We start from the raw sequence: 16,722 nt of genomic DNA on the forward strand, positions 1-16,722 counted from the left end.
ACACAGCGTACGTTATGACACATCTCGTTTACCATCTTAGCGACATTGGCCGAAACAAAAGAAAAACTGTGAAATACGATAACAGTATCCTCAGAGGAGGGAGACGGAGAGAACGTGCCTGCACTCATTAAGGGCAAGTAATAATTCTGCCACACCTCTTAAATTTCCCGCATCTATGAAATGTATATTTTCACGGTCAGCAGTACCATTGACGGTTCCCAGAAATACATGATGTCACTCATTTGCTAATTTATTAGCTGTTGGTGGCTTCAAGTTGTGATGATGTCAAAAGCGCCAAATAAGGATGAGTACAATCTCTCGGTGCCATAACACTTAAAATAAACCATTTGTCACTTGTACATGATTTTGTTTGAAGGGACAAAATTGTTCCAAATTTTGAGACGTGGGCTAAATAACCAACCTGATAAAGTTTAACCTCTGCGGAAACTGCAGTTACCGAGAAAATGCACACTGTTTGTGGGTTTCGTATTTTGAATTGTGTTAATTGTCTCTTTAATGATAATAAAATAAATAATAATACATGAACGCCAATTCCATCCAGATGCTCCATGGCGCTTCACAGTATGTAATACACTAAACACTAACATCAAAATAACAAGTTTATAACGTTACATTACTTTCATAGAAAACCTCATTTTCAGAACGCGTTTGAATTACGTCTGGTCCGATTCTCAGAAATTCTCAAGAAGGTATTGATTTCAGAACAGGTCTTTGAAATGACTTCCTTTGAAACGGTTTCCTTCATGATGGCAGCCTGAGCTGTCAGAAGGACACACTTCACGTTATAACGCGTTTATGGTGTCCGTGTTTCCATTAGATCGTCAGTCAACTCCCTCCTGCCGCGATTTACGAAGATAGCATATGCATGTTAATGATACCAAGTGTAATTGCTGTGCGATGAGGATAAGCTGGGTGACGTAATCGATGTGCAAAGCAGTATTTCTGTCTATAGAGACATGCAGCGCATATACAAACTTTGTTGTGGTCCTCATAGCCTCAATGACAAACCTGACACGTGACTTTTTCTGAGCCAATGAAATCACTGACCGAAGTACAACATGCCAATGTGGTCGAAATGTGCACCTCGTGGGTCAAACACAAAGCCAGTCATTGTGACGTGTTCAATGTTTGTAAATTTATCCACTAACTTACCCTTTTAGGATGCATAATGTCCAAAACCTTTTTGTGTGGTAATTGTGAAAATCACTTCTGTAAATAATCGCATTGGGAGAGCTGGATTAAAGCAACAATGACAACGATGTCATATTTATTTTCAAAGGCTAAGGCAACAACGACGATTAAGAGACACGGACGGCAACGAAATTTCAAAAAATAAACGGGAACTTGGATATTAGCAAATGTCCGTTTAGAACAGGTCAGGGATTGGTCAATCATGTGAACATAATTTCCAAACGAAGTTTTGGGTAGAATGATGATTAAAAATCCCACCACTTGTATGTACAGCGGATATAGCATTTCGGCGTGCCCGCGGAACGGAACCCGGCGAAGGCAGACCGTCAAGAACAGCATAAGGAACAAGTAAAAATTGCGGCAGCACCAGGAGAAAGTAAATTGGATTATCAAGGACAAATGATCTTGCTTGTGACATAGAAGGGTGGTTTGGGGGCGATAGGGGAAGATTAAGAATAAGTGCTGGTAGCATTGTCGACTTTGGTCACCGTTTATGAAAAACAGACATTTCAAACAACACCAAACAACACAAATATTTATTGGACATAATCAAACATATTTTTCACGAAATAAAATCATGAGTACAGTGAACCACAGCCAAAGACAATTTATCTTTATTGATCAATATTTGTTATCAGATTTTCATTTTTGCTGCCAAAAGCAATATCTGTGTATATTAAATTACTATGCCTCATCCTAACAGTCCTGAATGTTCTAATTTTAATATAATTTGTCAGACATCCTGGTTTAAGGTGAGGTAGTTTCAACAGGCATTGATTGATAAGCTGTTTAAAATTAGCCAATCAAAATGTGAGTTTTTAAGGGGATGACATTGGCAAGGTATTTGAGAAATAAAGAAAAACTCATCGCCAGCAGATGAGTTTTATTGTCATGTATCAGGTCCAGTACCAGCCTGGCACAAATATATGAAGCTTGTAACTGGATTGCCCTCAGGGAGGTTATTTCTTCACTCTGTTCCTAGGCTAACCGTGTGATACCTGTCGACGATCACTGACACATTGGCTCTGAATATCCATTTTATTTTTCAGTTCTTCTCACTACAACAATCTGTACATTTTCTCGAAAAAAAAAGTCCACATGACAGTGAGTTTCACAGTCATAAGGTGCGTGTTGTCCAGAAAACAGCCCTCAGATGGACAGAAAACGGAGCATTCTTTTGAGCAGCCGTCACTTTGGATGAGAAGGATTTGAAATGAAGCTGGACGGTAATCTCATCCAATTGGATTATCTCACCGAAGTTAATAGTCTAGAGGTTGGAGTCATTGACTGCCTGGCGATAGAAAATTGAATGGCATTATCTCCCTCTTTTTCGGACTAATACTCCAAACCTGAAATTCAGATTAAGGCTGAAAGTAGAGTAGGAAGCTTCATTTGATAAGGCGGGTAGGCTTTGCTGACAGTATGCGTAAAGTGCATTTCGGGTCGAGGTCCAGCTCATGCGCACCTCTTAAACTCACGCTCATTTCGCTGCTTTTTTTGGAACGAGCTTAAGACTCGTCACATGGATGTGGACGACTGCTGATACAAAGAGGATTTCTCGACCCGATACGACCGCCAACCACTGCTAATAGACGAGGCTTTCACAGCAAAATACCAACGTTCTAAACCTGGGAGTAATAGGTTATTGCAATATGCAATATATTATTAAAAACAAACGACCAAGTTACCAGTTTCGGCAGAAAACTGAGTAACCTTTAAAACAGGAACAGGAAATAAACTGAAACAAAAAGAGAAAAAAGTTCCATGCAGTATTTGAACCATGGACATTCTCCTTTACTATCCCTTCTCTTCTCCACTACTACATGCAAGCCAGGTCGACCATGGTTCGACCAACCTCCTTTATTTCTTATTTTGGCGGCAACGACTCTTCGTAATGCTGCTCGAGCCGCTACATAATGCAGGTGCCTTTTGTACTATATTACCTACAAGCTTAGTACCGAGGCATTTCGCAGTACCGAGGCATTTCGCAGTAAGAGCCTCATAAATATTTTCTTATGATCGGTTGGTATACCGTCGTATATGCGAATATCTCAGTGTTCCTTGTTTGTAGGAAAACTGACTGGAAACGGTTACCACTGGTTGGTTTTTTTTTAGGTTGAGGGCATCGTAGATTGTAAACATGTCCTATTTTGGGGTAAATTTCCGAGTAAGTTCTACACTCCCCTCAATGTCATGATATTTTACCGGACATTCATTTCTCTCTTCCTAATCACCTCTTGGAAATGTTGTTTTGCATCCCTGACCCCTTTTTGGATTAATGATTCATCACTTTCTGTCTTGTCCCGAGTTTCCTTTCATGCAGTGACGATCACCGCCAAGCCCTTTCAATGCGGCAATATTTTTAGCATATGAGAGAACGGGGGGCGATAAACGCCAAGAAAAGAATTAGAGGCTTCGCCGTCCCGGTAACCCGAGAGTTGGCCTGTAATAAGCTCCAATCTTCCCTGGCCTATATCCATGTCTTTGCGGATAAACGGATACGAGCCTCGATCAATCTATACCAGAGCCGTCTTATAACAGCCAACCATCGAATAGTCATGATTCGGAGAAGAGGCCAGCGGTAGGCAGACACTTTCCTGGGCTGGGTTGACTGGCGTGCTGACACTGTCTTACTCCAAATACGCGTGCGCGTGACGAGGCCGCCGCAACAACCACTGGCCGTCACCATGGAGGGCGTTCGAGCGAGCTACTCGCGTTATCACGAGTATACTCCTGAGCGCTTAACGGCTGGAGTGCGGCCCGGGGCTTGCTAAAGGGGGAGTATACTCCTGTACCCAAGTGTAATGCGCACGCATCCTACTCGTGTTAACAGGAGTAACTGCGCGAACGTACCCATAGACATGACCAGAATCACTCCTGTAATGTCTATGGCTATAACACACAAACATGCGCGTGTGCACAAAGGGTAAACTAAGCCCGTGTAACTTACAAACCGGCGTTGGGACGAGCATCTCGTGGCAGGATCAATATCCTTAGAGGAGTGTGCAACTGCAAGCATGACTGCATCTGACGGGACTGTGAGGCTTGAATTGCCCATCGGCTAGACGGCTGTTAGTGGGTCGAAGATGGATGGCCTCAACGGCATCTTATGATATGAAAACAAACTCTGGAGTGTTTAAAACGGCATTTATTTTGTCCATGATGAAAATCTTTTCAGCTGAGTGGAGGTGTATTATGATTTGGGAAAGATTTTAATGACTGGTAGTTACCGACCAAAAAGGGTTTGGTAATTACACTAACGTATACCAAGAACAAAAGAACCACACATTAAATATGTACTATTGGTAAAGGAGTGAACTATTACCTGAAATATGCAACTTGATATCCCAAACAGTGGTAGACTCTAACGTTTAACGCACAAAGTGTTAGCAAGCAAGTCAACGCACTGAAGTTTATTTCTTACTTAAAAAAGTTTTTGCCTTTGAAAAATATTCTGCTAGGATCGAAACGTCAGGTCTTCCATATTTCGAGTTTTCTAAAAGGAGTTTTTAAAGGGGGCTATTAGGTGTTTAAATTCAAGACTGGATTTAACGTATTAGATATACAAAAGTTCTGATATGTCAGCCTTTCTGCAAAAAGTTTCCTCACGTCGCGATAAAAGCCTAAAAATTAAGGTTAATCTGTATAAACCTCAAGGAAAATCGGTACCGTGGAGAAAAAAATAAACTTTCCTTCAAGCTCTCTTTAAGCTTCTAAGCAGCCATAGGCCTACTTCTGTAAAAGCTGTCAAAATATCAAGATGTTTAACCGTTTAAAAAGCAGTGTGTATGTCCAAGTTCAAGTGAACTGATTTCTTGTTGAACTTTCTCTGGACTCTCGAGTGAACAACGCTACGAGCTTTGCCATGTTCAGTGAGAGTCAATGATCACGCGTGGCCCGAGGCTGTCATCAACAACAAAACGAAGGGATACGCTCAATCCACGGACGCTGTGTAACCTCCCCCATAGTCGAACTGCTTTCACTCAACCAGCAGAGCGCCTGCCTGGTGGCAATAGAATTTTACCGAACGGCCATCCACCGGCAAAAAGCAACATCGATATACATTTGTGTGTACAAGTAGCTTTCAGAACGAAGGAGACTGGCTGTCGCCATAGGCAGGAAAACAGGGGAGAAATTGTGGCGGACAGAATTGACGAGGCTCTGCCGGCCAGATAGTCGCGACAGAAGCGTCACTGAAACGACAGGAAAACTTCGCTGGGATGGCACGGACTATCTAGCCAACCTGAAAAAAATAGCCCCCGGTGTGGCTCTTCAGGATGGCTGCCAATATTGATATTGACCTACCACAGATATTTTTTCCCTCTTTCATATTTTCCCCCTCTTTCATGATGCAGTCTTATGCAGTCCAACATTTTATTTGGTGGTTACACCATTATATCATCGGCAGCCTCTGACACAAAGTGTTTCTGCAATTAGCAGCCGCGACGCAACAATCTGCATACGAACCCACTATACAACCACTCAAAGTTTAATTTTCCACAATGTCTCAAAGATTGTCTCAAACACATGAAAAAAGGACAATGGATACGCCGAGGAATAAGACAGCTGGTGGGCCGTCTATCTACCACTCAGGCCAGATAATTATACTCAGAATACATACATACTCAGAACCAGCCAAAATATGCTAGAACGGCGGCCAGTTATCGAGCCAACAAGCAGTTTGCCAGAAGTTAAACGCAGTCAAGCCGTTACGAAACGCCATGTAAGCCGCCAAAATGACTGTCAGCTGTAAGCAAACAAGCGACTAGCACACAATCTAACTGGAAAACTGTCAATTTAGCGGGTAAAATAGCGGCCTGCCGGCAGCCACTCAACCCAATAAAATAACCAATCAACCTATTTACCAACATGTGCATAGGCTTTACCAATTAGTCCACCTATCTACTAACTGGCCATACGGTCAGTCAGTCGGTCAAAAGTCAAGGGGATAAACTGCTGCCAATGTTAATTTCGACTTATCAATGGGTCCACAGGGCGTCTAACAGTTAAGTCATTCCTATTGGTCAAGAATCCGCCGCATGGTCGATTCCAAACGGTTTATAAAGCAAAGGATGATTACGCACCGTGTGCCCCGTGCGTACCCATCTCTATAGATCTTTTTCACCCACGTGACTAAACGTAAACAATACCACCACGTGTAGACCGCCTTGGCCACGGTGATCCCATAAACATGTATTCCTACGGGCAGCTTCAACCACCTGCAAGCGCACTGCGATGGCTGTACGCTTGACTAGTTTATCTTGAATAGGTGGATTACCATCACAACACTATCCACTCATACCGTCACAGCACGTCATAGGTCCAGTACGATCGTGACATCACAGGAAAAAGGTGTACATGTATATGTGAGCTTGTTAACAGCTTGCGAGAGGAACATAGAGGGGGATAATATTGAAAAAAGAACATTTGTTAAACTAAATGGTTGGCAATTTATCATTAAAAAACTTGTGTTGACTTCGGGACTCAAAACGTATCAATGAATGGGATTATGCTTGGGTATGTGCTTGGCCAGCCCTAAGCGGACATTAAAAAGACCGGCTCAGGATAACAGACGCTGATAATGTCCCTCGCCTTCGGTTCGGCATATCATCGTCCATTCTCCTGGTCCAAGCCCACATTCGTCCCGTTAATCAAGTTGATTGGTAAGTTCGCTCGTACCCCGACCTCGTTATAAGGCGGCGAACAAGGACAGAATTGGTGAGCGACCGTTTTCAAGGAACGACAGAATAGATGCAATCAAGGCGAGTTCGATCTAATTTTACTGAAATCGAAGACTGGCTTTTCATAGAAGCTCGCGCCCTTTTGAATTTTACGAGATACATGTCAACATTTTGCAGCATTCCAGCACGTTCTTTTAAGTTTTTGGAAGGCCCTCATAGTTTAATTCTACATTATTTCCTCCAGTAATGAAGATAAGAAAAGAAAGAACATCAATACCACCCCTCTGACAGCAATACTCCCAACACCTTTAACTTGTAAACATATTAATTTCTTTGACTTTCCCGCCAATAAATAAAATCTGGCCCACGCAGAGATCCAAATGATAATTTTATCATGGCGCACAAACAATAGAACCGAGGACCAATTAACTGCATTTTTCAGGTTTAACAAATATCAACAGCAAACAGTATACAACGTCGTGTCAGCCGTCTTTGTCAACATAACCCCCACCGGCGCCTGGGGCTTAGCAGGAAAAGACCTTCCTGGAAATTAATTAAGATTCCTCATTAATTTAATAAAAGAATGAGTAATGTCCAGACTACATACATCGAACCGCATGTGGGGGTTGATGGTTGTTGGGCACAGTAACAGCATCGGAAAAGAGTATTTATTTAATAGCCTTCACCTATCAGAATCCCTTCCCCTATTAGAATCCACATACCTTAAAGGTGTATCCTTATTGCGTTTGCTGAACAGTTACAGAGGATTTCAGGTTCAAGTATAAACCTCAGTAGGTTCACGTGAATCTGTGATAATGGAATGGAACTTCACCGTCGTCTTAAAAGTTGAATATGCATGACAACAATGACGCTGATTAGAGGGTTCCATATTGGTGATAATACGGGCAATTCACAATAGTGCGTCTCCAGGAGTTTGCAACGCGTTGGCCAATGACGATGCGCGAAATCAGTCGACCCAATGCGCGTTTGCAAAGGGTCGACAGATTTCGCGCTTTGTGATTGGTCAACGCGTTATAATCTCTAGGAGGAGGACTATTGTGAATCGCACTACTGTTGACGTCACACTTTGTTTACAAGTCATGTTCATTTTTCTATGGAGCCACTGGGGGCACTTGGTCCACTGAGCTGGGAAAGCACATCGTAAACGCAGAGTGCTTTCATCACTACAGGGGTCTAGTCCCTGGGCCCAAGGTCAAATTAGCAGATCACTTTGAGCCAGCGGTATTAATAGCACCTACAAGGGCATATTGGGCGTTTTTCAACAATGCATCACTGCTCCTTTAAGCAATGATTCCCTTATACAAACATTTCATGCTCTATAACCACTGTAAAGCAGTTGCCATGACCAGTGGCCCTGCAGTATCAAGGCAGGAACGTTGATAGCTAAAAAGTTTGACATCAAAGGCATAATTAAAACATCATTAGTATTACCAGAGTGGATGGGTACAAGATAACTGTGTCGTTTAAATGAGATAAATTATTTTTTTTTTGCGTCGGCAGCTATATACCTCCGTAGATGGGCGGAAAGAAGCGACTTCGAATGGGACAGCAGGTAAATACAAGGAAACGCGCAGCCAGCAGTATGTAATGATAACATAAATGAATGTTTACGTTGAATCACATCATTCAGTGAACCAGGATGGCACTTGGGTAACTTAAGGCCGTGTTTTTTTCTAGAAACTCCAAAATGTAAATAGATACAGGGAAATGCACTGAGAGTACTTTAGTTAAGTCCGGCAAAGGACTGCACAACTTGACTGCAAAAGGTTCATGTGGGATTGGGACGGGTCAAAAAAAGGTGTGGGGGGTGGATAGGGTGAAAATGTGTAGCCTAGGAATTTCAAAGTAAAAAAAGAGTAATTATCAAGGCACCTGTGACATTTAAGACAGTTGACATTTAACCGTGAAGATGATAAAAACTGAAGAAATAAAGGTTCCGAATAGGGTTGTTTTGAGCCTTGCACATTTTAGGTGAGCGATTGAGAAGGGCCTGGTTACTCTGGCCAATTCCATATTTATATTTGCCACAGAAGTACTAAAATAAATGATACTGGCTTCTGTTTTTTGAACGCAAAGGCACCCCAGGCTTACAGCTGGGCAATGATAGGACCAGGATTGGGTTGTTGTTCATCAGGGTTTAGAATCTCGGCGCCGCATCCCCGTACAAGTTAAAGAACAAAGAATGTGCCAAAAGGTTCTCGTACAAAGGTAACGTTTGATACGAGAGTTTTGGTCAATTTACACGAGGCGAGAAAATAACTCTATTGACAATGGGTTTTAAAATTTCGATATCAATTCAGTTTATTCGTCCAAGAAGATATTCACCGTTTTTATTGCATTAATTCTTCAACCACCGTAACGTCTAACACAAATCTGCTTCAGAAAAACAAAAACACAAATTCCCCCATCAGTGGCTGTTACACATGGCATTAAGTACATGTACTTATCCATTTCAAAAACAACTGGCAAAATTGGCTGTGGTTTCTACACTGAATCCCAAGCGTAGGAATGTAAAACCTAAAATAGTGCCAGTCAGCGTGCAGCGTTGCCGATAATGAAGCACACAGTGGAGTTTTATTTGCAGCGTAAGCTTTTCTCAACACCACATCGCGAACAATGCACCAAGGAACTGCATCGTCTGAACTTGTGACCCTCCTCTAACTGTGCGGCTGATTGCCCACCTCAAATACCCTTGCAACTATGACGTCATCGCAACGGATTTCCTTGCCCCTTATGTTTTCTTTCCACATTTCGGCGAATGCTTCCAGTAAATACTTCGATCAAAAGCCATTTTGAAAAGCCAAGATGGTTTCAGGGAAGACTTGGCAACAGCACTCGGGGGTGAGTGGTTGTCCGGCATTAGCATCTCTGACAATTCACCTGCTCTCAGACTGACGTGCCCAGGTTCATAGACAACACAAAATGTTTCTTGTATTCCCATCACCGACACCTGATGACTTCACTGTGAAGATCGGATTTCAGCATCAGTCCCTGATCTCTGACAAAAAAACTTCTTACAGCAGTCTCCGGCATACAGATTCGAACACTGTGGCTTTTATAAGACTCTGGATTTTTAAAGACATGTAGTGTAATAAAAAATCCCCCGATGTTAATTTCCCTCAATATTTCAGGAGGGTCAGGATGAGAATCTTTGCTCAACCAAACATTTGGTTTAAAAATGTTTCTACAAATATAACATTGAAATGCTAATTTTAAGTAATTTATTAGCACAAAGTGTACCAAATAAATAAACTCAATTTCAAATCTAAAAGAGTGGCAGAAATTATTTTTCACACCATTGGTAATTTAAATTAGGCACTCGTTTCATATCTTTACCGAGTCCTTCACAAAGGGAAGTTATGAATAAAAGCAAATCCGCTATTTTGGCATGCCAACCCACTCCATTCCTTGACAAATGGGGTAATTTTAACAATGACAACTTTATGGTGTATGCATATGCCCTTTCCCTTAAATTGTAAAAAATAAACTTTAATTTATGACTTTTTGAGTACTTAATGCATACTGGTGATTCGCAGTGCGCCTCCAACAGCTTGCAATGTGTTGGCCAATCACGATGCACAAAATCTGTCGACCCTTCCCAAACGAGCATTGGGTCGACAGATTCGAGTATTGTGATTATCCAATGCCTTGCAAACTCTTGGAGGCGAGCTATTGTGATATGCCCATATTGATTAGTGTTGAGTTTCAAATTAAAGAACACGACACTAGGGAAGCAACATGCACACCACAGTCTGAATTGAACAAACAAAATTATTGATTAAATATTTACTTTTGACTAAATTGACCTTTGTCATATGCAAAAGCAATCCTTTTGTAAACCATAACCAAACAATAGATGTAATAATTTCTGAGGAGAGATCCATCAGTTACCACACACCTAAGATCGAGTTCAGTGGCACTACAAAGAAAGGAAACATGGACCGTGGTACTATCCCGCATGAGCTGAAAGCAGAACAGTGATGCAATCTGATCATGTACACGTGTTGAGGCAGGCATCCAATACTCTGTTTGCTGCTGACCAGGTGGGCAGGATGACACGATAGTACATACTTTTTCTCAATGAGACTTTGTAATGAACGAAGTCTCATCAGCACAACAGCAAAGGTCCCACTGACATGGAATTTTGACCCACCTGATCGCCGGGGATTTATTTCTGTGTTTCTTAAAGTCCCTGATATCCCCGTATAATGAATGCCATGTAAAAGAATATCTTTATTTTAAGAAATGTCATTGTTTTTATGCAACTTGGAGGACCCTAAGTGGTTAATGCGGGATAAATTCCATCTTGAAACCTTGCAAGGACCTCCTGTCTAGTCAATATTTCCACCATCAGCCAAGATCCCCATTCCTTTCTACTTCATGTCCATGGAAGATTGTCTCAAAAAGGGAAGTAAAGTTGGCGATTACAGAATCGACCAATTGTGCAAAGTCTTCAGGCAATGGTGTGGATTGGCCGGTCAAGCCAAACATATTCATGCAGTCCATTTGTTTTCAGTAACCCCCTTAAAAAAATTTGCAAACCTAGGTGGCAGGGGGTTGGGGTTGATACTGACTGCATCACTCTGCTTCACATCGGGAAGTAGTCAGATCTGCCAACTTCTTGGGATAAGTAACTCAACACTCCTTCAACACTATACATATCCCCAGATAATAATACCAGGTCACATAACTGATTAGATATTTTAACAATATCTAACATTCAGCTCATTAAAAATATTACACGAAAAAAACCTTTGGATTTCACTTTCCCCATAAATCACATAACTTTCTATACCTCAATATATTAAATACATGAAAACTGTAGTTTGAAAAAATCCTGACTTATTTACGACTGAAGCACAAGAAAATTGCACACAATGTTGTGGACAGAATAAATTAAGGCAAAAGAATCATAAATAACAGGGTATCACTGCCCTGTTTGTTTGAAACGTCACTATCCAAACTGTCTTCTGCTTTTGGCATTAATAATTAAGTACCTACATGCATTTCAGAAATAACCTGAAATGGAAAAAAGGAAGGCATCATGAAATTATGGTACTTACAGGTACCATACCTGCCAAACGCACTCTGATCATTAATTTTAGTATTTTTCATCAACCAGGAAAGAGTTGTAATGAGTCACTGAATAAGCCTTTTGTGAGTTAAACGTGAAATCAAAGCTGAGTTCTTGAAATTCACATGAGTAAACTTAAATTTTTCATACTGAAGACATTATTGCTATACCTCATGATTCGGGACAAGCTTTTGCTTGGTTACATATGTGACACCTTCCACAGCATTTTCCATGGATAAGAAGGGCACAAAGGAACCAGTCCATTCCAGAGATGGTGGTGGCTATGCATAAACTTACCCTAAACCACATTGTTTAGCAACAGTGTCTTTAGTCTGTGGAATTGAATCGTTGTGTTTAACAGCAATCAGATAACTCAGTGTACCAGTTTCCAAATTGAACTCGCAAAGGTTTATTGTTTGACTCGAGTCAACATGAATCACTTTAAAAGTGGGTTTAGTTGAGTCAGATCATTTTTAAGAAGTGACTCGCATCGAGTCATTAAGCCAAAAAGGCCCAGTCCAGCCTTAATTGTCAAATTGAAATCAATTTGAGTCACTGAGATTTGAACAATGTCCAATGAAATGTCATAATTTTAAGAAACTGCCTGAATGTGCCACAGCTCATGAAGCCAAGCCATACATTTCATTTAAGCTCTGAATCTAGGATAGTTGATGGTACACAATGTTTAATAAACCACATGGTTGGAATTTTTCAAAACAAACAATATGCCAATGATTTAGGTGCAAAACTAATTTCCAACTGAAGTGCTATGAGCAGAAGGTCTGTTTTACTCCGGACAAATTCACCTATCTAGATAAATATATATGTCTAGATAAATAAGGATGAAATATTAAACATCTAATCATCAGACTGAAGGACAAATAAAGGGATATCTGTACATTTTAAAATATATACAAGAATTCTTTCATAACAATTTTCACCCGAAAATATACAGTGTCATACTAAACAATGATTTTAAAGTAGAAAATTTTTCAGCCCCCTACATGTATAATATGCTCATTTAGATGAAGATTTTAGTAAGAATCACTGCAGAGCTGATTCTCTGTATTTTTCAGGAAGTACAATTGTTTTCATTTGCATTCTCAGTTTACACTGCACTTGAATGTCCAAGTAGTTTTCTGATACGTGCAAATGGCATTTTCTACAGTACTGTGCTGTGGTGATTGACAAGAATACCCGGTACATTAAGCTGAAACGAGGTGGTTTGCCTTACCAAGAGCCGGCCAACAGGAGTCTCTGTACTGAAGGAATATGGAGAGATCTGTTTGGTACCTGGAACATGATTGGTTAGACAAACCAGGTGGTCCTCCCAAATCCCTGAGCAATGCTGGTCAAGATCTGTTTGCTCTATGGGGGGGGGAGAGAAAGAAAGGAGGGAAGCAAAAACAAATTGAATCATGACACAGCCGAATTCCCAGTGCACTTTTGCCGGGGGAAATTCTTGCATCTTTGAGAATCCATTTCTGTAACGAGTCACTGAATTTTGAGACTCAAATGGAGTCATTATCGGGATGTGCCTCGAATTAGGTCAAGTCATTAATCAAGAAGGTGGATTGAGAGTCACAGTGTACAGTTCAGTCAAGTCAAGTAAAATTTGTGCTTGAGTCACTCTGAAGTCACTGATACTTTAATGCCATTAACAAATTAACAACAGAGAGATGCAGATCGGGTTGGGGTTCAACCACTAATTGTCAAATATGAAAAAACATGCATAAGGCACAGCTTTGTCGACAGATATCCCCAAAATTTCAAAATATGCTGAATAGATCCAACAGGCAGCTTTTGCTGCACGATTCTATAAAGGATTACAAAGTAGTCTTAATGAGTGAAACGAGATGAATCTTGTGAAGGAATTGAGTGGAGTGACATGCTTGCAGCAATTCGAGTTGAGTATTACAGTTACCCATGGGGACTTGAGTTGGGTCGCCCAAAAAATGGATTGGTCTAACACACGTTAAGCCATTAACTCAAGTGATTTAATATAATTCTGCCCAAATCCTCTACTTTGGAGGAAACCAATGACACATAGTCTATGTTAAAATTTCCAAGAGATGTAAAGCTGTAATTAATATTGATTGGTCTTCACATTACCAAATCCTGAAAAATCCTCTGAAACATCATGTGGTAAGAGTTATGGTAAAAGTCTTCAAGTCCTTTAAAGCTCCATTAATTTATCTAGAAAAACAGATGTTTAAAAATTTGCACAGTTTCTGTGCCTTCACAGAAGGGGCTCAACCAAATCCTGAATGGATGTACAAAATGTAGAACTTCACAGCAGTCTTGTATTCGTGAAGTCCTAGTTCCGGTCAAAACTGTCCAGTCCTAATCCTAATCAAGTCCAAATCCTGAGTGCAACTCCCAAAGTCACAGAAATAAAATCTTCATCATTAGCCAGATATAATTCTTTAAATAAAAGGGCCTCTTGGGTGTAGCGACTGCAACTGGCCAATACACATGGGATTGATGACATTTCTAGAGATATTCATGGCTTTTTGATCAATCTAAACATGAAAGTGACTCCTCACAGAATCCCGGGATTCAAGAAAAATACAAAACCTTAATGGCCCTTTCAGATTGCGCTGAATTCATTTAAAAACAAGCAGAGGCACTCTGCAATGCAAATGAGGTCTACAGGCTGAAGAGTTATATTCACAGGCAAGCCCTACCAGTTGTTTTAAAAGGCATAGACAATCCGATCCGCAGCAGTGCCACTGGAACACTGTGCATGTTTCACCTGTTTAACCTAGGGGACAAGGCAGTAGGGATGCCAAGGTAATCCCTGACATTCTCCTTTCTACACGGGGCAATCTCGCGAGGAAGAATTTCCTGACTCAAAACAACTTGACTAGAAATCAAATAAAGTTGCAGCTTAGGGGGAAAAAGTGCACTTGGATAATTTGCCAAACACAGACATGATGCACTAGTGTCATGGTGTATTTTTGGAGTAAATACCGAAATGGTCAACAGTCCTAGATCTATCAAAATCAATTAAAACCAACAGCCAAATATTCAACAGACTGACTCTAAAGGCCAGTTAACAAAAGACTCCAAAAAAGACAAAAGTACAATACAATAGATTTTTGAAATGGGTAGTTACAACCAATCCCTTCCAACGGACCTCACATCCTTCAGAGATATGGCATGCTCAAAATGCTGAGTATGTCTGTGAGCCACTGCCAATCCAAAGTACCCTCCACCGAAATACACAACATGCACATCACTGGATAAAAACCCACAGCCGGCTCGAAAGACTAATTTTGACCGTGGTGTAGCAAGTCCCAAGGTTATCCTTACCGAGTTGCAAAGCGTGACTCACAGAGTGGTGTTTTTGGTTGGGAGAGACAGAGCAAAGTGCTTGTACCGGTACATCCAAGGCATTCTGCTGGATGCTGGTTAATACTACACGTGAAATTACATAACCAGTGTTCAGCAATGTTCAGAGTTTTTTTTTTGGCAGGAAACAAAAGCAGTACAGAGTTGAGCTACAAGAATATGAGCTTTTCTTTTCATAAAGGGTTCCCAGTTAAACAGGCACACCAGTGGAAAACTGGTTTTTGCTCAGTTGTGTTACACAACACAATTTAGTTTGTACAAATACATGTAATAGAGTTGTGTATCACTGGTATGCACTGCTTTATAAACCCACTGCATGAACTGAGGGTGAAACAGCAGAGGCACAAAGTTTGGCTGGGACTTCAATGTTCACAGTGTAACGTGGGACACAAATAATATGTGTGAGCTCATTCCTGGTCAATTCTACCTCTTCTGCCGAACGTGCGGTGTTGTCTTACAATGTTAGGCATGTTGATACGCTGTGTGATTTTTGGGGTTTACTGCAAACGAAACGAACTGGGAAATGCAAAGCTATGGCGTGTTACTCAATACTGGCTCAATACAGTTTGACAGGAAAGTGGTATTACAGAACTTGCTGTGTTACACATTTATAAATCTCTAACTCAATACTAAGTCTGTTTAGTATGAAGAATGAATTCTCTGAAAACTACACATTTATGAACTGATTATATGCTTCCCACTGGATCCCCCCCCAAAAAAGAAATCCCCTATACCGGAATGGCCAAAACCACTCTAGAATGAAGGCAAGCTTTATCAATACTGACCCAGCATCAACAGCAAGAAACCAACGGGATTATGACTTTTACAACCTAAAAAAAAAAACTTGTCTAATACAGTCGATACAACTTTTGGCCTACATTACGGTGCACATATTTGTTTGGGCTGAAACAAATATTCAATCAATGAAAAATTTTCATGAAACACTCGACAATACTCCCCTCCTGTACACTAAAAGTAACAGTAAAATACCCCCCCAAAAATAAATTAATCAATAAAATAAAAAAAAAGTATTCAAGGCTATTAACTTTACAGGGTGTTGACACATAACCACTGAAACAAGCAGTAACTTATTTCTTCTTGTAAACTTGTTTGTATTTTGTTGTTGATTTGTTTTCTGTTTTCCTTTTAGTTACTGTGTCTGTACATCTGTCTAGTTCTCTGGGATACATTACAACACAAATGCTTTCCTTCTTTGTACTCCTGAACGTAGACCAAAACACAGCCACTCCAATTAATGCTCACAAGTTTTATCTACCTTAATACTCAAAATGATTTATCTGATTGTGTCAGATAACTGTTCATGGAAATGCTGGGCATGAAACAGGTGTGATTAGCAGCAAAACAAAAGATATGTTTTGA

At 40.6% G+C, this 16,722-nt stretch overlaps 1 protein-coding gene across 1 annotated transcript in view; it reads right to left on the reverse strand.

Moving 5' to 3' along the window:
- Positions 1-9,189: 9,189 nt before the first annotated feature.
- Positions 9,190-16,722, reverse strand: part of LOC110980329 (uncharacterized) — a 48,176-nt gene continuing 40,643 nt past the window's right edge. The window contains exon 17 of the mRNA XM_022236914.2: positions 9,190-13,356. Within this exon, the coding sequence (XP_022092606.2) occupies positions 13,297-13,356 (60 nt within the window). The 3' untranslated portion in view covers positions 9,190-13,296. The remainder of the gene's footprint in view (positions 13,357-16,722) is intronic.

Source organism: Acanthaster planci, linkage group LG07 (assembly GCF_054643075.1).
Source record: "Acanthaster planci isolate LZ-2023a linkage group LG07, COTS_SCS, whole genome shotgun sequence".
Taxonomy (NCBI): Eukaryota; Metazoa; Echinodermata; class Asteroidea; order Valvatida; family Acanthasteridae; genus Acanthaster; species Acanthaster planci.